Source organism: Canis lupus, chromosome 1, assembly GCF_003254725.2.
Source record: "Canis lupus dingo isolate Sandy chromosome 1, ASM325472v2, whole genome shotgun sequence".
Taxonomy (NCBI): domain Eukaryota; kingdom Metazoa; phylum Chordata; class Mammalia; order Carnivora; family Canidae; genus Canis; species Canis lupus.
The window spans coordinates 99261252-99287511 of NC_064243.1; the positions used below are offsets into that span (position 1 = coordinate 99261252).

Sequence of the window (26260 nt, forward strand, 5' to 3'; positions counted from 1 at the left end):
CAGTTGCCCTCTGGGGACGGGCCAAGTGATGGAGCCCCTGCCTGCCAGTCTACTCCCAATGGGTGAATGACGAAAGCCCTTCACAAAATAGTGATTTCATTTTTGTTAAAATTGATCACACCACACACCCATGTGCAGAGGGGCTCACTCCTCTCTCTACACGGTTCACATCACCTGTGTCTGGAACTTCACTATGGTTGACTTCTGTAATTTATAACCTTTACTAGTGTTTTTCCTACGATGAATTAGAGTCATTATTTCTTAAAAACACACAGTATATATGTTTTTTTTAAAATAAGAAATCTTCTCTAAAAGTAATTTAAACTTCCTGTTTGTAACCTTCTGCATGTGTTGTATGTGCACAGCCTCCAGGCCCTCAGAGGTGGGGAGCGCAGGGCCCACGCCAGCCTCCTGCCTATCCACCTCTCCCAGCCTGTGCCTTGTGCTCTCTGGGCCACTGCTCTTCATTCACCTGACCAGATTCTCACGGTCTCCTTCACTAGGGTGAAAACGGGGTGGAGGACTGTGTTACGGCCCTGGAGACCTTGTTCAGTGTCCTGCTGTCTCTGTGCAGACTGATGGTAAGCCGTTGTGGCAGTGCCCTCGGTCTGAGGCTAGTCTGGGCTCATCTCACAGACCCAGACGTAGAGGGAATCATCAAACAACCTAAATCTCTAGCCCCATCCAGAAATCTTGTGTCTCCTCTATGTCAGCAAGGGCTAAGAGAGATGTGCTGCCAGAGCTGGCTCTTCCTGTCCACCACTATAGAGCACTTAGGGCCAGCGTGCTGGCCTCGAGATGGCAGAGCCACAGCTCCCTATGAGCATGTGCCTCGTCTTTATGCGGCTCCTGCTGATGTAACAGGGAAGCTCCTGAAAGTGTAGCTAACCAAACAAACACATCACAAATGATGTTTTACTTGGAACGTGTTCCTACCAATTGAAATACTCAGTGATACACAAGTGAAGGTGCCAGTTTGGGTTCCCTGTGTCCTGTCACTGCTGCTCCAGCCTGATGGCATGATCCTTCCCTTCGCTCCCTGAACACACACGAGCAGGAATCTGACCTCACTCCCCTTCACCCTAGGAAGCATTTCCCCAGCTCGGCGACAAGGTTTCTAAGGTGTGAGGATGTTTGGTCATGGCCGGGCTCCTGTTTTGATTACAGATTCCCTGAGGGATGCACTGGGGCCCCGGCTGTACCTCTGCTGCTGTGCCACACAGGGTCCCTCCCACCAAGGTCAGAAAGGCCATTTGTCTCCCGATGGCGTGTGGAATACAGGCACGTCCCCACGCGTGCGTGCAGAGCTGCTGTTTTCCTCTCCCTGAGGTCAGTTAGCAATGGCTGTGTGTGAATGACATGCCTCCCTCTGTCCTCGTGCAGGCCCCCTATACACCTTTCCTCACCGAGTTGATGTACCAGAATCTAAAGCTGCTTATCGACCCTGTTTCTGTCCAGGACAAGGACACACAGAGCATCCACTACCTCATGCTGCCCCACGTTCGGTAAGAATCAGCCTCCCCACCAGCCTCCCCTCCTCACTCTGTATGCCTGTCACTGATACTGTCACTGGAGGCCTGTCACTGGCCTCCCCTGGGGACTCCCTCACACCCCAACTCTGCCACCAGAGAGGAGCTGATTGACAAGAGCACGGAGAGCGCAGTGTCTCGGATGCAGTCTGTGATTGAACTGGGACGAGTGATTCGAGACCGCAGAACCATTCCAATAAAGGTTTGACGCCTTATCATATTTTCTGTGCACAGGCCCAAATAATTAGACCTTTGGAATATTTTCTTAAAAGAGAGCACTTCCAGGAAGGACATTGGTTTTTGTTCCACTATAGGGTGTGAAAGACTTAGTGCTGGGTAAGCCTGAGCAGTCTGGAGCTTGAGATTTGAATAAAACATGTAACATTTTCCTTTCATGCAGTTTCAAGGGTTGGCTGCTTGGTAAACTCCTTGTCCCCTTCCTCCTAGTATCCTTTGAAAGAAATCGTGGTTATCCATCAGGATCCGGAAGCTCTTCATGAGATCAGGTCTCTGGAGAAGTATATCATTGAGGTAAGAGTGCTGGTTCATCTGTTTCATCTGAATAGATGTCTGTCTTTGAGAAGATCATCAGGGCTGGCACTCTTCCTCCCATACATCAGCAGCTCCACGTACCTAACCGTCCACGGAATCTCACACGTTGCTCAGAGTCAGCATGGGGTTTTGCATTTTTACAATGTAATCGTAATTGTCTAAAAGCAATTCCAAGATCAGTGGATTTCTTTACCTTGGTTGGGTCACTGAGCATCTTCATCCACTTACCTTCTCCAAAGTACCCTTTGATAATTACCCAAAAAACTATTCCTTCAAATCATCAAGTAACAAGTGGGCATGCGTTGGTTGTGAGCAGCTCACACTCTGGCATCGGGTACAGGGTGAGTCCCTTCCCACCTACCCAGCCTGGGGATGTTCATGAGGCGTTCCCCACCAGGCTGTTGGAGTGCTGTGCATACACACACACACACACACACACACACACACACACATATACATGTGTGCACATGCCATTGTCTTTGTGCTAAAAAGGGCCATGTTTATAGTCTTCAACTTGCATTTTTTGACCTGGCAGTGTTTCATTTTTGTTATTAAGATTTTATTTACTTAGAGGGTGAAGGAGGGAAAGAGAGTCTCAGGCAGACTCCCCGCTGAGTGTGGAGTCTGACACAGGGCTGGATCTCACGACTCTGAGATCAGGACTTGAGCCAAAACCAAGAGTCAGACCCTTAACCAACTGAGCCACCCAGGCGCTCCTCTAAGTCTAGAATCTTCTTAATTGAGTTTTGCTCAATTGTCTTGAATGCTCTGGACAAGAAAGATTTTTTTTTTTTAAGATTTTATTTATTCATGAGAGACACACAGAGAGGCAGAGAGACAGGCAGAGGGAGAAGCAGGCTCCCTTCAGGGAGCCTGATGTCGGACTCGATCTCAGGACCATAGGATCATGCCCTGAGCCAAAGGCAAACACTCAACCACTGAGCCACCCAGGTGTCCTGGGACAAGAAATATCTTTAATTTATTTATTTATAGAGTTGTACAGCCATTAAAATTTTATGATATTGTCATCACCCCAAAAAGAAGCCCAGTACCCATTAGCATTCACATGCCATTTTTGCCTTCAAGAGCCCTCCATGCCCTGGAAACCACATGCTCTGGATATTACATGTAAACAGAACCCGACAGCAAGTGGTCTTTTGAGGCTGGCTTCCTTCACGTGACACCAAGGGTCATTCATGGTATAGCCTGTGTCGGAGCCTCAGTCCTTTATTTTGCTAAGTAATATTCCCTTGTGTGGATAGATGACATGTTGTTTATACTTTCCCAGTTGGTGGACGTTAGGGTGGTTCCACTTTTTGACTGTTGTGACTAATGTTTTCAGCAACGTTTGCATGCAAGTTTTTGTGGACGTGTGTTTTCATCTCCCACTTGCTGTTTCATCTTGGCTACCAATTACAGGAATTGAATGTTCGAGAGGTTACCTTGTCTACAGATAAAAACAAGTATGGCATTCGCCTCAGGGCAGAACCTGATCACATGGTCCTAGGGAAGCGTCTGAAGGGAGCCTTCCGGGCAGTCATGGCGGCCATCAAGCAGCTGAGCAGTGAGGAGCTGGAGTGCTTCCAGGAGAGTGGTGGGTGTCTGCTCTGCCCGCACCATCCGTGGCCCCCACCTGGCGTACCTCACCCCTGGGCTCCTGCTTGACCTACATTGTCACAGCCCCTTCTGGTTATAAAAAAGTTTATAACGTAATTTTGATAATGTAGAAAAAGGAAAGGCTGAAAATGATCCCTGAGCCATCACCCATCCATTTACTGCAGACTGAGTGCCTACTCTCTGCTGGTGCTGGGCAACATAAAAATTCTGGTATGCAGACAGTCACTAAGCACAGCTTCACAAAGTGGAGACCACACTGTAATTGTAAATATGTTTTTCATGCTTATATTTTTATATTCCACATTCACTTTATTATTTTACAATTTTTACTCTATATGCATCATTAGTCTGTAAAGAGCTCTTTTGAGAACTATTGCAATGGTTTTCCTTCGTGGGGATGCATGTTTGCTCTTTGGATTGTTTCCATTCTTCTACTATTGGCAGTAGTACGGCAGTGAGCATTTTCACACATCACTGTTCTGTGGAATCAATTCCTTTGGGCTGAATTTCTAGGTAGAATGACTGAACCAGGTGGGTCGACCTTCGGTTACACTGAACCTGCACCTGCTCATAGAAGCCTAGAAACTACCCTAGTGAGAGGGAGAGCAGAGCCCCTGGTATCAAAGTCATTGCTTGTGAAGAAAAAACATGATGGTTTTTAGAAATGTGTGAATGAAGACCGGAATACATTTGACAGAAAAGATAAAGTAGATTTTGAGAAAGGAACTTAGCAATAGGTTTGGAGCTGCTTCTAGGGAGAACTGTACAGAACTTATCATGATTTCTCTAAGACATCAAGAATTCATAGTTTGGTCTCTTATTTGAGCAAGACTGGATTTAGACTAATTTAGCAAATACTTTGTAAAGCCCTCATGTTTGGCTGGCATTGGGAACCCAGAAATGAGTGCGACAGACATCGTCCTAACCCCCCATTGATGATTTGTGGAAACAATGGTAGTTTTGTTACGTGCCCCGAAGGAAAAGTCTAGGACAACAGAAGGAGGTTAGCAAAGGGGACTTCGCCCCTGTCCTTTCCTTCGAGGGACTTTGCAGGTGCCCAGGAATTCTCAGCTCTGCCACGAGTAGAACTCGCGTCTTGCTATGGCTGCTTGACCTCGTGCAGCCATCTTGGGGCACGAGGTGTTTGATTGCCTGGGCTCCTTCTGAAATTAAAAGTCATGAGGAAAGATGGAAGGACTCAGAATTCAGATGAATGCTTATGGGGAATTGGGATAAATGTCCCGTAGAGGCCCCATATTCTTTTTTTATAAAATATAAGCTAGTGACTAAAAGTTGAGTCATTACTTTTTTTGTTTTTGTTTTTAAGATTTTATTTATTCATAAGAGACACAGAAAGAAAGGCAGAGACACAGGTAGAGGGAGAAGCAGATCCCTGTGGGGAGCCTGATGTAGGACTCCATCCCAGGACCCCAGGGTCATATCCTGAGCCAAAGGCAGATGCTCAACCACTGAGCTACCCAGGTGTCCCTCTAAACTACTTTCTGAATGGATTTCTACGCTGATGAAAAGCAGAGTAGTTTTCAGAACAGAGTGACGTAGTCAAAATGACAGCCCAGTGCTCAGGGACCAAGATCATTGTGGGTGACTGCAGCAGGCTTCCCTGAAATCTGGGAAAATTGCCATCTCCCACTCTTCATGCATTCTGCCTGTTGTGGGAGGATGGCACCCAGACCTTGACACTGCTTACTTCATCCTGTTCCCCACTCTGCTCAGCAGACAGTGGAGCACCAAGGTCCTACAGCCAGTGAGGGGAGAGCCTGGGTCCTCCTGGACTGTTAAGCCTGCCTTCTTCCGTGCATCATTCTACTCTGTGTTTATGATGTGGGGACACATCATCTTGGGGCATATGCCTTTGGACCTGGGTGCCTGTTTACATGGGTAGATGTTAGCAATGATTTAATTGTCTTCAAGGCAGTATGCGGAAGTGTAGGAAGTCTGTTGCATCCTTGACTGCAATGATGACGTGAGTCGGGAGAACATGACCCCTCCAAGTCTCTACAACTTGATGTGGTGAAGTTTTAAAATTTGGGATGATGGTACTGCAGGTGGTTGGTGTGAGGAGGAGGACACAGAGGGACTGGCTGACAGTGGCATTTGCTTCTCCGACAGGGACCATTGTTGTCGAAGGCCATGAGCTGCATGAAGAGGACATCCGCCTCATGTACACCTTTGATCAGAAAACAGGAGGGACGACGCAGTATGAAGCACACTCAGATGCCCAGGTATGTCTCCTTCCTACCCCGTTTCTTTACCAGAAGGTAACAGAAGAGGAAAAAGTATTTACCTGTGCCTTTCCTGAGTGTTGACAGCTTATCTCAGAGTAAATAAACCAGGTATTCATTTTAGATGGGCTTTGTCAAATTACTTCATTGTTTGCTCTTAACATGTGCACATTTTTAACATGTGTGTAAATAGACATTTTATGACTTCTGCCTGTAATTGTTCCATGTGTTGGGCCCTACAGAAATGAACAAGATGTAACCCTACCCTTCAAGGAATGAGCCAGTTATAGAGACAGTGAAGTAAGCTAGTTCTTACTCTTGTGCCTCACAGGTTATCTGGTAGAAATGAGCAAAGAGCTCCTTTCCAAATCCTGGCGTGGAGACAGGCGAAGGAAGGATGCCCTAGAGGAGGGTGTGCAGCAGTTCTGGATTCTAGGGCCAGCGCTTTTTGTTGTGATGGGTCAGAGTATCTCTCTCTGCTCTTGACCAGCCTTCTCTGGGCAGACAGTTCATAAGATCTGCAGGGTGGGAGTTGGGGAGCTTGTGGAAGCCCCTCTGTGGGTAACAGGCCATGTGCAGGGGGCATGGCGATTACCATGTGAGGAAGGCCAGCCTCCTCAGACTGCTCAAGCCTTTCACAGTGGCTTGAATTAGATGTAGGCCAAGCTCCATGTGAGCAGACAACATGAGGAGCCACCAGGGAAGAAGCTAGGAGAGGAGGCCAGGAGAATGTGTACATACCCTGATGGCGGCCAGCATGAAGAGTCACTGAAAGAAGTATCCTAGTCTTCTGAGATTGCTGACATGGTTCATGTTCTAAAGGCTGGGGGGGGCTCTGTCCTACCTTGCTGCCGTGAAGTGGATCAAGTTGTTTACCTTCCTGATAAAGTTTTCTCAGAAACGTCTGTGGGACTGGTGCTTGATTTACAAGTGTATCCTTCTCTGTGCCAGCTGTGATACCACATCGTCATCGACATATTTCACCACAGATGGCGTAGGAAGTAGGCAAAGTCAAGAAGATGTGTTTTAAGTCCTGTCAAACTTGTTGTAGTCCTTGTAGAACCATGTCTTGATTCACACTGATGGACCATCAAGCCCAGCGTGACAAGCCGTGCAGCCCTTGACCCCACTTCCTGCAAGGGCAGTGACTGCTGGACTCCTCATCACACAGATGAGCAGTTCCACAGGAGACTCACTCCCACATCTCCTTGAGTGGCACCTGCAAAGAAAAGGAGGCGCTGGACCAGTCCTGGTGGAAGAAATAACTCTTTACAAAGAAGCACCTGAACCATAATAAAACTAGTTTAACTATCTCCTTTGCTCATGTGGATGAATAAATAGTGTTACATGACATACTTCTCAGAATTTAACTCCTAGACCATTTTGCTGAGTTTAAGAGAACCATTCCTCCTTGTTTGATTGTCATGCTGTGCACTGTTAATTCCTACAGGCTTTGGTTCTCTTAGATGTCACCCCCGACCAGTCAATGGTAGATGAAGGAGTGGCTCGGGAGGTCATCAATCGCATCCAGAAACTTCGCAAAAAGGTGAGTTTGTCCCGTTAAAAACAAGCTAATTGGGAGTTTTGTTTGGTTTTTTGGTTGTGGGGGAGGACAGGAGAGGCAGGTAGTATAAACCATTGTAATTGAGTAATGAAAATTAGCCACTCATCTGCGGTCCGTTCCCATTGTGCTCTGCAGGAAAAGTAGGCCCCTTCCACCCCCTTCTCATTCACCGCAAACTGGACGTGGCTTTTTTGTTTCTCTGACCAGGAGCTTTCAGCCAACCTATGCCTTGTCCACCTCTGTCAGTTCTTCAGGGTTTCTACAGAATCATCATCTGGATGTGCCTCCTGAAAGGCACAGAATGTTGGAGATGGCAGTGGGTATCTGAGGAAGGGCTCCTAGCTCAGGGAGACATTGTTGGATCTGGACAAAAGGGTGGTTCTTCCTCACAAGGGAGCTGGGAGCCAGGGCAGGTGCACAGGCCTCTTGCCTGCCCACCAGGAGAGGGAGCCAGCAGCTCCCACCCCTCAACCCTGAGGAGGGGCTCCTGCACCTGCCACCCGTCCTCCTCAGGCTGGGTGTCTGAGACCTGCAGTTCCAGGTCGCAGGAGTCCACTCCAGCTGGTGACAGGATGCATGTAAGCTCTGCCTCAGCTCAGAGCTTCGGGAGTGGGGAGTGCTTTTTTGCTCAGTCACTCCTTTGTTTCCGAGGAACATTGGGCAGGAGCACAGGAGTGTCAGCTCTGTTCAGCACTATACATTTTGATTAACAAATGTGTTTCCCTTTAAATTTTTCTGTATGTGCTTTTAGTGCAATCTGGTTCCGACTGATGAAATAACAGTTTATTATAAAGCAAAGTCTGAAGGGAAGTATCTGAATAATGTTATCGAAAGCCACATGGAGTTCATATTTGCCACCATAAAAGCTCCCTTGAAACCGTATCCAGTTCCAGTGTCTGATAAAATCATTATTCAAGAAGAAATGCAGGTGAGTTCTGGGTTCTGTTGAGCTGTGAAGAGACTTAAGGTTAGATTTTATATTGTTGATGGGGTGACCCTTTGATATTCTCCCCCCAGTATTGATTGGTGTCATCCTCTGTGCTGGGGTACAGGTGGGGCCCGGGAGGGGTGTCAGGGAGTAGAGGCAGGGATGATGGAGCTGTTCTCCTGGGGAATACTGTCAGGGGACCAGGGGCCATGGGCCTGCTTTACCTAAAACCAGAGACGTTACTATTGTGGATCCTGTGGCTGACTTAAAAGCAAATAGCAGTTGACTTGAGCAATTAACTTTTCTGGTAGTAGGTCGTACATAAAATTACAGTTCCATTTCCTATTGGCACATTTTAGATGCAACTATGAAAATCTAATACCAAGACATGGAAGATACTGGCCATAATTCAGAAATAGGTCATTTATAACAAGGGAGGGAGTTCTTTTCTGTATCATTCATTGACTCCATCATTTACCCCTTGTCTCACTCCTTTCTGGGGGGCAGATTATACCAACAGGCAGGGGCTGGGTGTCACTGTTGGGCTTTTCAGTGGGGCAAGGTACAAGATGGTTTCATTTTCTGTTTTGTGTATTTTTAAAAGAACAAGGTGCAAAGAGAAACAAAGGGAAAAGTCATAGCTTTGCCTATTTCATGATGAGAGTGAATATGCTCTCAGAATTGTATGGAACTCTTGGTATGAAAAGTAGCTGCTGTTAGTTGGTGACACTGTGGTCGATGCTCCAATTACTCAGTCACATACTCTCATGTGCTCAGTTAAAGGGTTCTGCCCTGGAAATTACACTCACCAGAGGATCCTCCCTGCCTGGTCCTGTTTGTGCATATGTCAATCTTAACATTTATGCAAATGGCAGCGAGCAAGGTAAGAGTAAATGAATCCATGGCTTGTACTTTACTTTTTAGTTAAACCTTTGAATGTCTTTGAGGCTATTATAAGAGAATTAGTAAAATCATATAACTTTCTGTCTAATTGCCATCGGAAGGAATCCACAAAAGTAAATGATTGGACTTGCACTTCCAGGAAGATAAGAAAAGACATACTTTTCCCTATTCTTCCCTCAGCATACAACCAAACACCCTGGGTAGGATATATAAAAACAAATGTCAGAGGACTTTTCAAGGGGGAGGGAAGAAGGCTGATTTTTCTTTTTGCCTCATGTATCCCAGACTTGGAGCTAAAGGAGCCAGCAACCTGGAAATGCCTAGTGCAGACAAAACGCTCAAACAAAATTCCTCTTTAGACGGAGGACCAGGAAAGGTGCCCCCTAGCAAGACAGAAAACTTCTAGACAGTATCTGTTCTACTCCAACCGAACACAACAGAAGAAACTATGGCCCCACTGGCATTCCCACCAGCAAAGACCAAGTGGGAAGCCTAGACTTTTGTCAGAGCCTCAGACGGCTACCACCATCGTGGTGTCAGAGAAACAAACACAGTGAGCTGGGACGTTTACCCTCCTTAGGCAGTAAGAAGCCCCTCTGCCCAGTACTATGAGTAAGATCATGTGGGAGCCTGAACTTCCATTCCTACCAGGCAGTAGTAACAAGGCATTCCTCCCCTCACCAACACCCAGGGGTAATGAAGCCACATAGTCCCACCATGCCGCTGAGGTATCTATGAGGCCACAGGAGCAGTAATAAGTCACCCCTCCTCTTGGAGGCCAGGGAGGTACCCGTTGAGGCTTACAGGAGTGTAGGAACTCTCTCATCTTGCCCCTCACCCCTGCAGTGTTGAGGAATCCTGACCTCTGTGACCCTGCAGCTGAACTGGGAGCTTAGACTTCTCCCACCAGTGCCTTTTCCCCCTGCCAGTGTGTTGTCGAACAAAGTCATCTAAAATAGATGACTTAAATAAGAACCAGAGTCTCAGGACCTGACACATCCAAGTATGGGGTTTTTTTTCACATCCAAGTTTTAATTGAAAATTAGTCATCATATCAACAATGGGGAAGATCTTTAGCTGAATGAAAAAAGACAATACATATGAACACCAATATGACAGAAATATTAAAGTTATCTGACAGAGGGTTACCTGGGTGGCTCAGTCTGTTAAGCATCCAACTCTTGATCTCAGGTCAGGTCTTGATCTCAGGATAGGGAGTTCAAGCCCCATGTTTGGCTCCCCAGGATGGAGCCTACTTAAAAAAAATTTTTTTTTAATCTCGCAGAGCATAAAGCAGCATAATAAAAGTTTTCCATGGGGCAATTATAAACACAAAAGAAATAAATGAGAATAGGAAGTCTCAGCAAAGGAATGGATATCAAGAATCCAATGAAAAATTTAAAACTGATAAATACAAGACTAGAATACAAAACACAGTGGATGGTTACAATGACAGAATTGTGTTCGCATTGACTGGAAGATAGAGCAATAGAAACTACTATTCTGGACAGAAGAGAATTTTTTTAAAAAATTTGAATAAAATGAACAGTCTGAAGGTTCAGTGGGCTATTAACAGAAGTTTAATATTCTGTCACTGAATTTTGGGAGAACTAGAAGGAACGACAGGACTGAACAAGTATTCAGAGAAATAATGGCTGAAAACTTCCTAAGTTTGGCAGTACATGAGCACCTATAGATTCAAGAAGCCTATGCCCCATAAACCCAAAAGAATTCACATCAATACATGGTGTACTCAAAGCCCTGAAAACTGAAGAGAAAGAAGACATGCTGAAAGCAGCAAGAGAAATATGCTCCCCTAACCTAACAGGGGGAAACAATTAGAACACTATTGGATCTCATCAGAAACCCTGGAGGCTAGAAGGCAGAATAATGCTGGAAGAAGAGTGCTTTTGACCCAGAATTTGGTATCAAGAAAAATACTTTTCATGGTGAATCAAGACATCCCCAAATGAAGGGAGACTAAACTCTTTACTAGTATGACTTAACCTGAAAGAATAGGTAGAGGAAATTCTTTTTTTTTTTCTCTTAAAATTTTTTTTTTTAATTTATGATAGTCACACAGAGGGAGAGAGAGGCAGAGACACAGGCAGAGGGAGAAGCAGGCTCCGTGCACCGGGAGCCCAACGTGGGACTCGATCCTGGGTCTCCAGGATCGCTCCCTGGGCCAAAGGCAGGCGCCAAACCGCTGCGCCACCCAGGGATCCCGGTAGAGGAAATTCTTAAAACAAAGAAAAGACTGGGACACCTGGGTAGCTCAGCGGTTGAGCATCTGCCTTTGGCTCGGAGTGTGATCCCAGGGTCCTGGGATCGAGTCCCACATCGGGCTTCCCGCACGGAGCCTGCTTCTCCCTCTGCCTGTGTCTTTGCCTCTCTCTCTCTCTCTCTGTGTTTCTCATAAATAAAATCTTTAAAAAAAAAAAAGACAAAAGAAGAAATGTGGGGACATCAGGACAGAAGAAACAATAGAAAAAGTCAAAATATAGGTAAATTCAACAGGATTTCCCCCTTGAATTTTCTAAATTATTTGGTGGTTATAACAAAAACTATATTTTTGTGTATACACAAAAAACATTTAAGAAAATTAAAAGTAGGAAAGAGCAAAGTGATGTGAAAATAGGTCAGGTTTCTGTGCTTCCCTCAAACTGGCCAAATGCCGACAGCAGGCCAGTTGTTGTGTGTATATGAGGTAACACCTGGTGCCACCACTAAGCCTGTTCCTGGAGATTCACACAGAAACACTACAGAAATAAAATGGAATTCTAAAATATGTTCCCATAACCCATAGGAAGGTTAGAAAAAGAAAACAACAAAAGCAGAAAATAGGACAGAGAGAGCTTAAGCTTACCATCAGTAATTACACTAAATAGGAGAAGGACCTGGCTGGCCCAGTCAGGGGGAATATGTGACTCTTCCTCTCCAGGCTGTTAGTTCAAGTCCCACCTTGGGCATAGAGGTTACTTTTAAATAATAATAATTACACTAAAGGTAAATGGTTCTGAATAAACCAATTAATAGAGATTGGCAGACTTAGGATAAAATACGTTACCAACTATATGCCGTATATAAAGAAGTCTTCAAATGTAACAGTATGAGTAAATTGAAAAGACATACCATACAAATGTTAATCAAAGAAAGCAAGAAGGGGCACCTGGTTATTTCCATCAATTAAGCATCTGACTCTTATTTTTGACTCAGGTCTTGATCTCAAGAGTCGTGGGATCGAGCCCCATGTTGGGCTCTATCCTCAGCAGAATCTGCTTCTTTCCCTGTGTCTCTGCCCCTTCCCCCTCATACCTGCTCTCTCTCTAAAATAGATTTTATTTATTAATGAGAGAGTGAGAGGGAGCACAAGAAGGGGGAAAGTCAGAAGGAGAAGCAGACTCCCCACTGAGCAGGGATCCCAGGACCCTGAGATCATGACCTGAGCCAAAGGCAGATGCTTCACTGACTAAGCCACACAGGTGCCCCATAAATCTTTAAAAAACAATAAGAGCAGGAATCCATACAATTGAAAAAGAGAACAGTAGAGAAAATCAATGAAACCGTGTGGTTCTTTGAAAAAATAGAATCAATAACAAAATTAATAAGCATCTGGTGAGATTGCTTTAAAAGACACTATTTACCAACATGAGCAAAGACCAGATATCAGTACAGACTGCAGAAATCAGATACGTGAATCCCAGGGAGAGCTCTCCACACATAAATTTGACAACTTGAGTGAAATGAGCCAATTCTTCAAAAGCACAAACCACCTCAACTCACCCAATATAAAATAGATCATTTCAGCAGCTCTTAGCTATTAAGGAGATTGAATTTGTAATTTAAAAGCTCTCCAGAGGGATGCCTGCGTGGCTAAGCAGTTGGACAGCTGCCTTCGGCTCAGGTCATGATCCTGAGATCCGGGATTGAGTCCTACATTGGGCCCCACGGTGAACCTGCTTCTCCCTCTGCCTATGTCTCTGCCCCTATCTCTCTCTCTCTCTCTGTCTCTCTCATGAATAAATAAATAATTAAAAATAATAATAAAAATAGAAGCTCAACAGAAAGTTAGCTTATCTGGTTGAGTCTAAGACCATCACTGAGAATGTTGCGTAGTGCACACGTCCATCAGAAAGTGAGTACTACATACTAGTTGAATGTACTATATCTGTAAGTTTTTCTATTTCAAAAATATTTCTAATGAAAGAAGCAAGTTTCACAGTTAGTCATACAGTGGGGCAGCATTCATGTGTGAATTCATTTATTTGTTGTATATAGATAAACATGGACTTGAGAAACAAAGTTCATGGTAAGTTTGTCTTAGAAAAGGGAGGAAATGGACTCCCAGTGGCTCAGTGGTTGGGCACCTGCCTTCAGCTTAGGTCGTGATCCTGGGATCCAGGATCGAGTGCCTCATTGGGCTCCCTGCGAGGAGCCTGCTTCTCCCTCTGACGATGTCTCTGCCTCTCTCTCAGTCTGTGTCTCTCATGAATAAATAAATAAATCTTTTTAAAAGGGAGGGGGAGGATGATCTGAGGAGAAAAATAAAAGTATCATTTTTTAAAATTTCTTAAAGTTGGACACAAAGGATTTTGCTAGAGAATTCAACCAGACTGGAAAAAAATTAACACCAATTCTACACAGATTCTTCTGGAAAAAAGAAGAGGAAAAAAACACCAACTCACTTTATTAAGGTAGCATTGAGACCAAAGCCAGATATAGATAATACAAAACATTATGAAATAGAATACAGCTATAAATACAGAGAATTTTGATAGGTGGGGTTTATTCAAAGGATATAAGACTGGCTCAGCATCCAAACACCAGTCACATGAATCCACCATATTAACAGGTTAAAATATCAATTGTTACAGAAAAAGCATTTGACAAAATTCAACATCCATTCATGATTTTAAAGAAACAACTAAGAAAAACATGGAGAAAAATGTGGACATCTACACATAAGCCTGCCGGTGACATTATACTTAAAGGGAAGAGATTGAATGTTTTCTATCCAAGATCAGGGCAAGGGTGCCTATTCTCACTGCTCTGACTCTGCATTACCCTGGACTAAAGCAAGAAAAGAAAGGGCATAGAGATTGGAAGGGATGAAATAAGATTGGCCCTGTATGAAGAGAACATGATGGTCTATGGAGACACTCCCAATGACTTTGCAGATTAACGTGTATGTCCTGGGACCCCTGCACTGGATTGCCCACCAGCACTGTCACCAGGTAGCACCTGGTGGTAGTGTTTACTTCGGGCCCGTGACAATGGTCCCTAGACTGTTACTATGGTTCCATGCTGTGTCCGCGATCCTGTGGAAGGAGGTGATTGGACGGGCAGTGGGTGTGCATCGTGGTGTCCACAGGCCAGGGTTCTGTGTCACCCTCAGTTACAGGGCAGCAGCAGGAGCAGCAACAGGACAGATGGGGCCTATGTCCCCATCTGCCGACTGCCAGGACTGCTGGGCCCCACTCTAGCAACGGTATTTTCCCAGGATCCTTACAGGTGCTGCCTTCACGTGATCTGGTTTGTAATTGACCTTTAGGCTGAAAGCACTCACATTGTGAGAAAAAAAAACTACAAATGATCTTTAAATTTATTGTTTTAAAGTATTTTTGGTGTTGTATATACCTTCTGGGTTCGTGCATTAATTGGTGGGATTTGTTTTCAAAGTTAAACATACAAAAGTCAATTCAATTTTTGTACACTAGCAACAAACAGAATGATATTTAAAGTGTGATACCATTTACAGTTGCTCAAAAAAGAGACACTTAAGTGTAAATCCGGTAAAACATGTACAGGACTTGTTTGCCCAAATCTATAAATTACTGATGGAAAAACAGACATGCTGTATTCACAGATTGTAAGAGTCAATGTAGTAATAAACACATCAGTTCTCCCCAAATTAATACACAGGTTTAACTCAATTCTGATCAAACCTCAGCAACATTTTTTGTAGACACAGAAAATATCCTAAAATGTCTCTGGAAAAAAAAAGGAAATAAAATAGCTAAAACAACTTTGAAAAGTAAGACAAGAATGGGAGAAACTGCTGCACCAAGTTTCAGGATGTCTCAGATGATGGTGGCGTGAGCGTAGTGCAAGCACAGGCCCATGTCCTCGGTGGGGAGAACCCGGAAATAGGCCAACATGTTGCCTGCCCACATGTTGCCTGCAACTTCTAGAAAGGAGCAAACGCAGGTGAGTTGAGGCATCTTTTCATTTTGTGGTACCAGAGCCTTTGGTGTCGGTATGCAAGTGAAGCCCTGGAGCTACGCCCCTAAAAGGAAAAAGGTCAATAAATTGAACTTCCTTAAAATTTAAAATTCTGCTCTGTGAAAGATCCTGTGGAAAGGATAAAAGCGTGAGCTACAAGGCAGGTCCTTGCAAACCATTTCCAGCCCTGGGGGTGTCCAGGGTACACAATGAACTCTCACCACTCACAGATGATGGGGAAGGGACAGAAGCAGACATTGACCAGAGAGGACATACAGGTGCTGGGTTGTCCTGGAGTTCTCTTTCAAATTTAACTTTTGTTTTTCCCTCAGTTTCACTCATACTTGTGGTTCTTTAGGTGGAGTATTGCTTCTGGAAAACCCAAAAGGCGATAACAGGTTGGATGTTTTAAAGCTGAAGAGCATCATTACTAGTATTTTTGGTGTACGGAATTCTGAGCTGGCTGTCCTCCATGGTGCAGTGGGTATGTGGAAAGGGTCAGCTGTCCTGGGACATGCGGTGGCCCCACAGCCATGCCTCCTCCCACATCCGAGCAGGCCTGGCCCTCAGCAGCCCAACTGGGATGGTGACTCCTCAACCTGCAGACCCGCCCTAGTCCCTGCAGCCCTCAGGAGATGGACCCTCCCATCCTGCCCACTCCCTGCTGTGCCTTGACCTCACTAAGCACTAGTGCCTGTGTCTTGCGAGACCCAGATCATCAGTAGGACAAGCTAAATTAGGAGAGAGACCTGTTAGTTCGTCCCTTGCATTCTACCAAATGTGATCTTTGGGGACAAGGTCATTGCCAGCGTGATGAGGTAAGAGGGTGTCGCCAGGAGCACTGGGGTCAGGGCCATGTGATGACAAAGGCAGAGCTGAAATTGGGGAGGTGCAAACAGAAGGCTGGGAGCCTCCAGGAAGTAGGGACACAAGGGGCAGGGCCACCCCGTGGGCTTCCAAGGGGCCAGGGCCCACGGAACACCTCAATTTTGATGTCTCGCCTCTGAGACTAGTTGCCTGATGTCGTGAGCCCCAGGGTTGTGGTTCCTAATGGCAGCTATGGGAGATGAGTACCTGCTCTTTAGTAAGAATCCAGATGCTCATTTTCAGGAACTTCTACATAGCCTAAAGGTGGAGCTGCCAGACAGGCAGAGAATAGGGCAGGCCTGAGGTGCCAGATGTTGTTACCTCTGTGACCAGGCCCAGGGCAACTAAGGGAGCCACGGGTGTGGGTCCGGAGCAGATGCCCTACACCCCTACTCCCCGGGGACCTGCCCCAGCTGTGTGGCTCGTCCCATTCAGCCCACCCATGTTTATCACCCTAAGCAGTGTTCAGTTTTAGATAAATGAGATCTGTGTGTGTTTGTATGTCCTATTTTTCACATGTGTTTATGGGTCAAAATTATTCTCTTCTGACTGTAATTATCATTTTTTTATTATAATGCCTTTTTTCACAGTGAAGTTTAGCATGTAGGAGATTTTAAGAGGATCTATAATATCAGAGAACATACTAAAGGAGAAAAAACAATCTGCCATATGCTTTTAAGTTATTATGCAGTCTGTTTTGCAACATTCAAATTTCCTGCTATTTGCATGTCATTTTATCCTATTTCTCTTTGACAAAGAGAAATTAGGTAGAAAACATCACTGCAAAAGTATAGTTTAATAAGTGAATGACTTCAGCTCTGCATTATATACCCTGAGTGATTTGTCATTGCTGTTTTTGTTGTTACTTCTAGAAATACAAAACCAGACTGATTTACTGAGTATTAGTGGAAAAACACTTCGCGTGGCGGCAGGGTCAGCCCCCGCTGTAGTGGACGGCCCCAGCACTGCACTCTGCCGTTACATCAACCTACAGCTCCTGAACGCAGGCCCGCAAGGTGGGCCCTCCCCCCCAGCTGCCAACAGCTGCGCAGGCAGTTGGCGGGTTGTGGGGTCGTGGGGTGCTGGGTGGCAGGACTTCCTTTCTCAGTCCACCTCTCCCACAGCATAAGGTGCGCTCCTATGCTCCCCGGGGGCACAAACGGGCTTGTTTCTCATGGTGTGTTTGTGTGGAAATCCCTCCATCTGCACAGTCAGGGAGTGTTACTGCTAAATGAAGTGGTATTAAATGCAGAGCCACTGAAATGCTTAATTTTGCCTTATTTTTTTCTGGGAAGCATCCTGAAATCTGTTGTGCACATCTGTGCTCCGGTCAGCAGGCTAGATGGATGTGTAGTCTCCCTTGGGCTCTGGGCACTCATCGTGTACTGCATGTGCTCATGGAGTAGCTCTTCCCCAGCCACAAGTGTTCAGACCTGTTGCTAATTCCGCTGCCCCCTCCCCCCGCCGCCCCCTTGCAGACTGGACACCAGCTCCCAGGCCCTGCTGGCTCTGGGAGCCTCTGCCCTGCACGTGGCCTGCAGCTGGGGTGGCGGGGCACCCAGCTCTCAGAAGCTGACCCAGTGGTGCTCTCTTGCGCAGAGTGTGTGAAGGGAACAGTGGGCACACTCCTGCTGGAAAACCCGCCTGGGCAGAATGGACTTACCCACCAGGGCCTCCTGTATGAAGCAGCCAAGGTGTTTGGTCTTCGCAGCAGGAAGCTCAAGCTGTTTCTGAACGAGACTCAGACACATGGTGAGATCACAGTACCTGCTACATCTGCTTTATTCCTTGTTTTCTATTGTCTTTTTTAAAATTTTTTTCCTTTGGCTCTTTCTCCAGAAATCTGCCAACTAGAGCGTTAGAATAATAATTAGAAGGATGATTGCTTTTTGCTTTGAAAATAACCTAAAAGGGGATCCCTGGGTGGCGCAGCGGTTTGGCGCCTGCCTTTGGCCCAGGGCGCGATCCTGGAGACCCGGGATCGAATCCCACATCGGGCTCCCGGTGCATGGAGCCTGCTTCTCCCTCTGACTGTGTCTCTGCCTCTCTCTCTCTCTGTGACTATCATAAATAAATAAAAATTAAAAAAAAAAAAAAAAAAAAGAAAGAAAGAAAGAAAGAAAATAACCTTAAGGGATCCCTGGGTGGCTTGGCGGTTTGGCGCCGCCTTCGGCCCAGGGCCTGATCCTGGAGTCCTGGAATTAAGTCCCACATTGGGCTCCCTGCTCCACGTTCTCCCTCTGCCTGTGTCTCTGCCCCTCTCTCTCTCTCTCTCTCTCTCTCCTCTGTATCTCATGAATAAATAATTAAAATCTTAAAAAAAAGAAAGAAAACCTTAAAATTATGTTGGTAGTTATTAAAAACACATGCTTCTTGATAAATTAGTACGATTTGCTGGTTCTAAGATCACTCTTTTAGAATGATGACAGTACAGCAGTTGGTGGGAAGCTGGTAACTGGCATTGTGCCTCCATAGCGTGAAAAGCACGCACAAAGGCTTTTCGCAGCAAGCACATCAGAGTGGAGAGCCCGGCCCAGTCGCCTGGGAAGGACTGTTGCACCTCTCCCCAAACCCACTCAGGTCTCACTGCCCCATCGTCAGCAGCCCGTTCCCTCCCTTCCTCCCGGGTGCACATCAGGCACTCCACATGGTGTGGCTGCCACTGGGACCCTTTCCCCAGACAGCTCTTCTGTGTGCCCATCACTTGCTTCTGTCACCACAACTCAGCCTCGCAACCTGCGGTCAGCTGGATGCTCTGATGGCATCTGACACCTCTGTGCGTTCCGTCCTGTCTTTGGTTTGTGCCCAGGTGTACGTGTTTCGGTAAAAGGGCCCTTTGTTCCTCCTCAGAGAGCCCCTGTCTTGAGTCCCTTCCCTCTTCCTTTTGTGTGTTTCTTTTTTGCTATGTTCTTAAGTATTTCTCATGGGGATTACAGATAACATCCTGAATTAGCAGCCATCTGGTTTGAGTCAACACCAGTTTGACCGTTTGACTTCATTTGCAGAATCTCTGTGCCTGTACAGTTCTGCTCCCATTTATACTCTGCAGAACCTGCTTTGTGTGCCTCAAAACATAAATTTTTAATTGTGTCTTATGTATTTGTTTTTTAAGTCCTGTGGAAAAGAAAAAGTGGAGTTGCAAAGCAGACACGGGGTAGCACGCAGCTCTGCATTCCCGTTGTGTCCTTGCATCCTGGCCCAAGGCCCTCCCGGGGTGTGGACTCCCTGTGCTTTGGTTATTCAGAGTGTCTTCACTGCCCTTGGCTCCACCAAGCTGCTCCTGCTCTGATCATTAGGCACATTTGGCTAGAAAAGCTATTATTTTCATAGCTGAAAGCTTGGCGTCTTCCTGGACCCCTTGTGTGCGTGCATCCTGCCCTGGGCACACGTACAGCTTCCTGAATGGCACAGAACGCCTGGTTTTCAGAGCTGGGTGGCTGTTCCAGGAGATGCCATCCTGGAGGCTTTCCAGCCAGGCTGTGAGCCTGCAGTCAGCTGTCACAGGCTGCAGCGGCAACCTCGCACCCTGGCAGCTGTGGACTTTGCCCAACGGCGTTTTCAAGCAATGCTGCGCTTTTCCTCCCTGAGTGAGTTCCAGAGTGGAGACAAGCACCCCATGTGAGCTCCGCAGGCAGCCCCTGATCGGGTTAGGACCCAGGGTGACTTTGCTCAGTTCCTCCTGAGCCCATGGGGACCTCAGGACATGAGGACATGAGGGCCTGGCGGCCAGGCACACGTGTGACAACCACAGACCTGTCCCTGCAGGTTGCCTTCTCAATGCGGATTCGAATGGTTGCTGTGTAACTTTGGTTGTTTCTAGAGTCCTGACAACAGCGGTTTGTGGTGTTTCTGTTTAAACCCCATTTAAAGGAACATTTCTGTTGTCTGGAGACACTGTCAGTGCAGGCCAATTTCACTTCAGTTACTTGGGGCCACGGGGGTGTTTGGATAGAGGAGGACCAGAGCCTCACGGGGCTGTGTCCTGTCTGTCCCGGCCCCACAGCCAGGCAGAGTGAGGCAGGTTCTCATACGGTTTGCTGAGACCGGCCCCAACACATCACCATAAGCAGGGGCCGTGAAACCGAGTGTCCTCGGTTCTGGAGGCCAGAGGCCTAGTGTCAGCAGGGCCGCATTGTTTTTGAGGCTCCAGGGCAGAATTTGGCCTTGGCCTCTTCACACTTTGGTGGTTCCAAGTGTCCTGGACTTGTGACCCTGTCCCCCTGACCTCTGCCTCTGTGGTCACAGGAGGAACGTGGGCATATCCTCTGGAAGGCTGTGATTAGACCCACTGCATCTTCTTGACTATCTTTCAAACAGAAGGATCTGTTTGAAAGCACTCTGGCCATGGGCTCCTTATTCAGGGGGCAAGAGGGGCAGGTAGTGGATCCAGTTCATTGGACTTCCCAAGCCATAGACCCCAGGCTTTTTCTTGTCTCACTTTGATACCTTTAGGGCCAAAGTTTTGGGCCACCAGGACAGCCAGAAAACCAAAATGTTCAGGTACCTCTTGGAATTCATGATTTTTGGCCTAAAGATTTTCCTCATTTTTCTTTCCTTGCTCGGTTTTTCTTTTCTTTTCTTTTCTTTTTTTTTTCTTTTCTTTTCTTTTCTTTTCTTTTCTTTCCTTCCTTCCTTTTCTCTTTCTTTCTTTCTTTCTTTCTGTCTGTCTGTCTGTCTGTCTTAGTTTTCTATTACACTTAAAAGTTTTCTGCTACATTGTTGAGGACTGGAGCCTCCTCTGCACCTGGGTTCCTCTCTACCTCCAGTTTGCTGTCAGGGTTCCCTGTGTCCTCAGCCCTCCCTGGCTTAGGGTCCCATCCTCCGTCTCCACCAGAGCTGTCCTCCTGTGCATTCCTCCCGTGACAGTGTCCTCACTCAGAGTCCCCTGGGGCTCACCATTAGCTAATGCGTCAGATTGTCACTTGACGCATGAGATCCTGTCTGTTCTGGCCCTTGTCTGCCTCTGGTGATGCCCACAGACTGTCCTGCCATCAACAGGCTCCTTCCACTTTGCCTCCGACATACCTGGTTCTTCTGTGTGGTTGGTAGTAAAGCTCAGCGTCCTGTCTTGTTCCACGCAGGTGAAACTTTGAGACTCTTACCTCTTCCTTATCCCCAAGTGCACCAGTCCCAGGTGCAGCCACGCTGTAGACATGGAGAGGCATCGTCTCTGGTTCTGTGCACATGCAGGCACCTGGCCAACACTGACCAGGGCAGAGCCACACTTGTGGGAATTCGACCTGTGACTCACAGAGCAATGCCCTGAGGTTGGTGAGGCAAGTTGCATCCGTGAGACCACGAAAGCTCCGTGGCCCACCCAAGGTCACCGAGAAGCCTGGGGCTCTGTGCAACCCAGTGTCTCTGCCCTGCCTCATTTTCATTGTGTTTTTCCTCTCAAAGTTGTCTTTTGTAAAATAGTGCTAATTTGGTAAATTGCAAGGATCATATAATGGTTTCCTTCTTGTTCCACAAGATGCTCGGTATCATCTCAGACCCTGTAGTCATCTATGAGGAGGCAGCTTCAGGACAGATGTCCAGCATTCCTGCTGGGACATTGGTCCTTCCCTTTGAATTCAGATCTGCTAGAAGCAAAATGCCCCCCAGTGGGTGAAGAGCACTTTAAGTTTTTTCTTTCCTCTCTCTCTCTCTGAGTTTTCATCTATTTCGTGTGTTTTTAAGATTTTATTTGAGAGAAAGAAAAAAAAATATTTTGAGAGAAAGCAAGAGCATGAGGAGAGGGAGAGGGAGAAGCAGACTCCCCGCTGAACAGGGAGCCCCATGCAGGGCCCTATCCCAGGACCCTAAGATCATGACCTGAAACAAGGGAGACGCCAAACCAACTGAGCCCCCCCAGGCGCCCTCTGTTTTATGTGTTTGGTCCTCGTAAGATGTTACAGGCTTATCGTGTTCTCGTACTTTGTAGACCTACACGGCAATTCCTCCTGCTGTAAGGAGTTAATCTCTGGAGAACGATGAGGAAAACACCTGTTTGGGGCGGGGGTGTGGATGTCTGGGTCAGTGCACAGGGCTATTGGGTTGAGGGGCTTTATTCCAGAAGGTCAGCCCAAGACTTCTCACCCAAACTGTAGGGAGTTAGGCGACTTTGACAAACGCAGGGAAGAGGCCACATAAGACCTTGTCACTTCTGTCACCAACTATAAGTTCGGAGGGTTTTCCAGAATCACCCTTGGGCTTGATAATATACTAGCAAGATTTACAGAACTCATGGAAACTATTGCACTTAGGGCCACATTTGTTATAGGAAAAGGTACAGAATCTGGGAGGGGTCCAAACACGCAGCTTCAAGCTGTCATCTCCTAGGGAGCCATGAGCAGTGTTCCCTCCTCCTGGCTCCAAAGCATGAACAGTGGTGCCCATGCTGTGTTACCAACCAGGCAGCTCCCCTGGGGCTGGGGGTCCAGCATTTGCAGTGAGGCTTCATTACATAGGCACCATTGGGTCATTGCCCACAAAGTTATGCCATGTCGGCTGATAGCATGTGAGTGAAAGCTTCCACCCGTACATCATGTAGCTCGTCTTTGTGGCGTGGCTGCCTCCACCTGGAGTCACCTCACCAACAGAAACCCTCAGGGACATTCAGCAACCCCTGTAGCAAAGTACTCCCATCGCTCAGGAAGTCCCAGAAGCCTAGCGGGTCTCCCCCACAGCCCGAAAAGGCCAAATTCCACACACAGGCAGTCAACGGATTTTCAATATTCATACAGAATAGGTAGAAAATTAATTTTGTTTAATCCTCTTTCTATTCTAGAAATTACAGAAGAAATCCCCATGAAGGCTTTGAACATGAAGACTGTGTATGTTTCTGTATTACCGACGACGGCAGACTTCTAACGGTCATCATCCTCGTGGTGGAGTCAGCCTATCCCCGGCACACACGGAAGGTGTTCTTTTCAGGTGCATGTATGATTTGCTACTTTGGGTACACAGTGGAAATGGGACTGATTCCTCGGGTGACTTGGCACCTCACATACACAAGTGCCTGTATCCCGCGCAGCCAGGTTGGGGGCAGGCCGCACCTCCGCTCACTTCTGCACTTGCACAGCATGGAAGTGATTTCAATGGCAGATATTTATCATTCTGTGGCATTTTAAAATTTGTTTGAGATGTCTTGAAGGAATGTGTTAAATATCTGCTACCTGGATTTTCCTGGGTAATTTGATGGAATACGTTAAGCTTCAGTAAATTAGAACAATAAATAAATTTTCTCTCAGACAATAAATGTGTTAGAAATAATATATCCTTCCATAGTCGAATGAAACTTGGAATGTGTAATCTTTAAAGAACACAAAAACTTCATAGTGACTTCTTTGTTGAGACACTGCTGAACATTTAATTTCACTTCTTCCCCAAATCCTCTTTCAGAGAAGCAGATGCCAAGACAGAATCAGCTGCAGGAGTTTATTGGGGGAACACAGATGATGGGTAAAGGTGGGGATGGGTGGGACGTGCATGTGGGTCTGGCACACGTGGACAGAGACGTTTTTAGAAAAAGCCCAGACTGTAGGGCAGCCCTGGGAACGTCTTGGTCAGGGGTTCCTCATAGGAAGAATCCAGAGCTGGGCAGACATGACCTGGCTTGTCACACCCACCTTGGTCAGTCCGTGGCCAGATGCCAGTGGGGCACAGCGCAGCCACCACACAGACACCTCAGTTGGATTTGAAAAAGTACAGTGGTAGGAGGCTGTCCACCAGCTGTCCTCCTGCACCCAGGTCTCCTGGAGGGGAGCTGAACGGGCGCGTCTCTGCCTGCTGCAATAAATGTATTTCAACTCCACAGAGTTGGAGAGAAAAAAAACAAAAGAACAAGTGTTGGCCAGGATCAGAGAAATTGGAACTCCTGTGCACGGTTGGTGAGAATATAAAATGTGGTCACTGTGGGAAACGGAGTACGGAAGTCCCTCAAAAACTTAACAGATGGCCAGCCCAGGTGGCTCAGCAGTTTAGCGCCGCCTGCAGCCCAGGGCCTGATCCTGGAGACCTGGGATCGAGCCCCACATCAGACTCCCTGAATGGAGCCTGCTTCTCCCTCTGCCTATGTCTCTGCCTCTCTCTCTCTCTCTCTCTCTCTCTCTCTCTCTCTGTGTGTGTGTGTGTGTGTGTGTCTCATGAATAAATAAATAAAATCCTTAAAAAAAAAAAAAAAAAACAGATAATCCAGTTACCTGAACCAATACCCCAGAGAACTGAAGGCTGGGTCTTGAAGGAGGTATTCAGCACACCCAGGTTAACTGCAGCGTTATTATCTAGTATACACGTGCAGTTGAATAGCATCCAGTGTCTAAAAAGAAGGATGAGCCTGCAGGACGTTACGGTGACTAGAACAAGCCAAAGAGACAAGTGTTCCAGTATTCCACTTCTGAGGTCTCCAGAGGAGCCAAGCTCATTGAATGAGGTCAAGTCCAACCATGGCTGCAGCAGGACGGGGAGGGGGATTGTTCCACCGGACAGGACAGGTTTGCAAGAGGAAGAAGTTCTAAAGGTCACACCTGTGAATATCGTTAGTACTTCTAAACTGTTCCAGTAAAAGTGGTTGGTAAATTTTAGGTATCCGTTACCACAATTTTAAGATCCTTTTACTGTCAAAGGGAGAGAAGCCAGCCTGAAAGAGCTCCCGCTGGCCAAAGCCGGAATGGTTTGAACAAAAAAATAATTAAGTATTGGATTAAAATCCAAAGAATAAAATAAACTTCCATGAGTCCATACTTCTATAAATGACTATAAATGTGGCCCCCGATAACCAGTCACCCAGTCTAACCATGAGGAACACCTCAGACAAACCCAAATTGAGAGACGTTCCACACAGTACCTGACTCAGAACCATCAAGGTCATCAAAAACAAGGAATGTCTGAGAAACTGTCGCAGACCAAAGAGGACAAAGCATGTTCATTAGGGCTGCAACATGAATTTTGAAGGAACAATTCAGTTCGTAACAAAGTCATGGATCTCCAGACCCAAAACTCAGAATTCTCCCCAACTGATATATAGATTCAATGTAATCTCAATCAAAATCCCAGCAAAATATTATGGTAAGTGAAATAAAGAAATTCAAATACCGTATGATTTCACTTATGTGGAATTTAAGAAACAAAACAATCGAGCAAATGGAAAAAAGAAACAGATAAATAGACTTAACTACAGAGAATACAGTGTGCCAGAGGGGAGGGCCGTGGCGGGCAGGAGAACAGGTGATGGGGCTGAAGGAATGCACCTGCTGTGATGAGCACCAGGTGATGTATGTAAGTGATGAATCACTATGCCGTACGCCTGAAACTAATATTACAGTGTATGTTAACTACTGAAATTTAAATTAAAAGTTCTTTAAAATCCCAGCAGGGTTTTTTTCTATAGGCATTAGCAGGCTTATTTAAAAATTATGTGGCGGGCAGCCCAGGTGGCTCAGCGGTTTAGAACCGCCTGCAGCCCAGGGCCTGATCCTGGAGATGTGAAATCGAGTCCCACGTCAGGCTCCCTGCATGGAGCCTGCTCCCTCTGCCTGTGTCTCTGCCTCTCTCTCTCTCTCTCTGTCTCTTATGAATAAATACATAAGATCTTTAAAAAAAAATAAAAATTATGTGGAAATGCAAAGGATTTAAAAGCCAAATAAACTTTGAAAGAGAAGTAAAAAGTTAGAGGACTTAAATAATCTGATTACAAGACTCTAATAATTAGCTTCGCACAGTGGAAGTATTGTAGCCAATGAGGTTTATCTGAAGCGCACAATTATTGCTAATTGAAAACTATAATAATTAAAACTATGGTATTGGCATAAAGATATAAATAGATCATTGGAACAGAGAATCCAGAAAAAAATCT

General features: G+C 46.2%; 1 protein-coding gene and 1 non-coding gene across 4 annotated transcripts in view; both read left to right on the forward strand.

The window, feature by feature from the left end:
- The window catches only part of IARS1 (isoleucyl-tRNA synthetase 1), a 68778-nt gene extending 45113 nt beyond the window's left edge, over nucleotides 1–23665 (forward strand). For 2 of the 3 annotated variants that reach the window (XM_025423670.3, XM_025423668.3), the window contains exons 22-34: nucleotides 504–581; nucleotides 1384–1505; nucleotides 1629–1731; nucleotides 1977–2060; nucleotides 3501–3675; nucleotides 5829–5941; nucleotides 7392–7487; nucleotides 8257–8433; nucleotides 9211–9316; nucleotides 15917–16042; nucleotides 17298–17441; nucleotides 18025–18177; nucleotides 23195–23665. In XM_025423670.3, the coding sequence (XP_025279455.1) occupies nucleotides 504–581; nucleotides 1384–1505; nucleotides 1629–1731; nucleotides 1977–2060; nucleotides 3501–3675; nucleotides 5829–5941; nucleotides 7392–7487; nucleotides 8257–8433; nucleotides 9211–9316; nucleotides 15917–16042; nucleotides 17298–17441; nucleotides 18025–18177; nucleotides 23195–23277 (1560 nt within the window). In that variant the 3' untranslated portion in view covers nucleotides 23278–23665. The remainder of the gene's footprint in view (nucleotides 1–503; nucleotides 582–1383; nucleotides 1506–1628; nucleotides 1732–1976; nucleotides 2061–3500; nucleotides 3676–5828; nucleotides 5942–7391; nucleotides 7488–8256; nucleotides 8434–9210; nucleotides 9317–15916; nucleotides 16043–17297; nucleotides 17442–18024; nucleotides 18178–23194) is intronic. The other variant, XM_049094348.1, reaches the window with a different exon arrangement.
- A 2449-nt stretch (nucleotides 23666–26114) lies between these two features.
- Nucleotides 26115–26260, forward strand: LOC112645767 (U4 spliceosomal RNA). Its single transcript, XR_003127240.1, has one exon. It is a non-coding gene; the product is annotated as a U4 spliceosomal RNA (small nuclear RNA).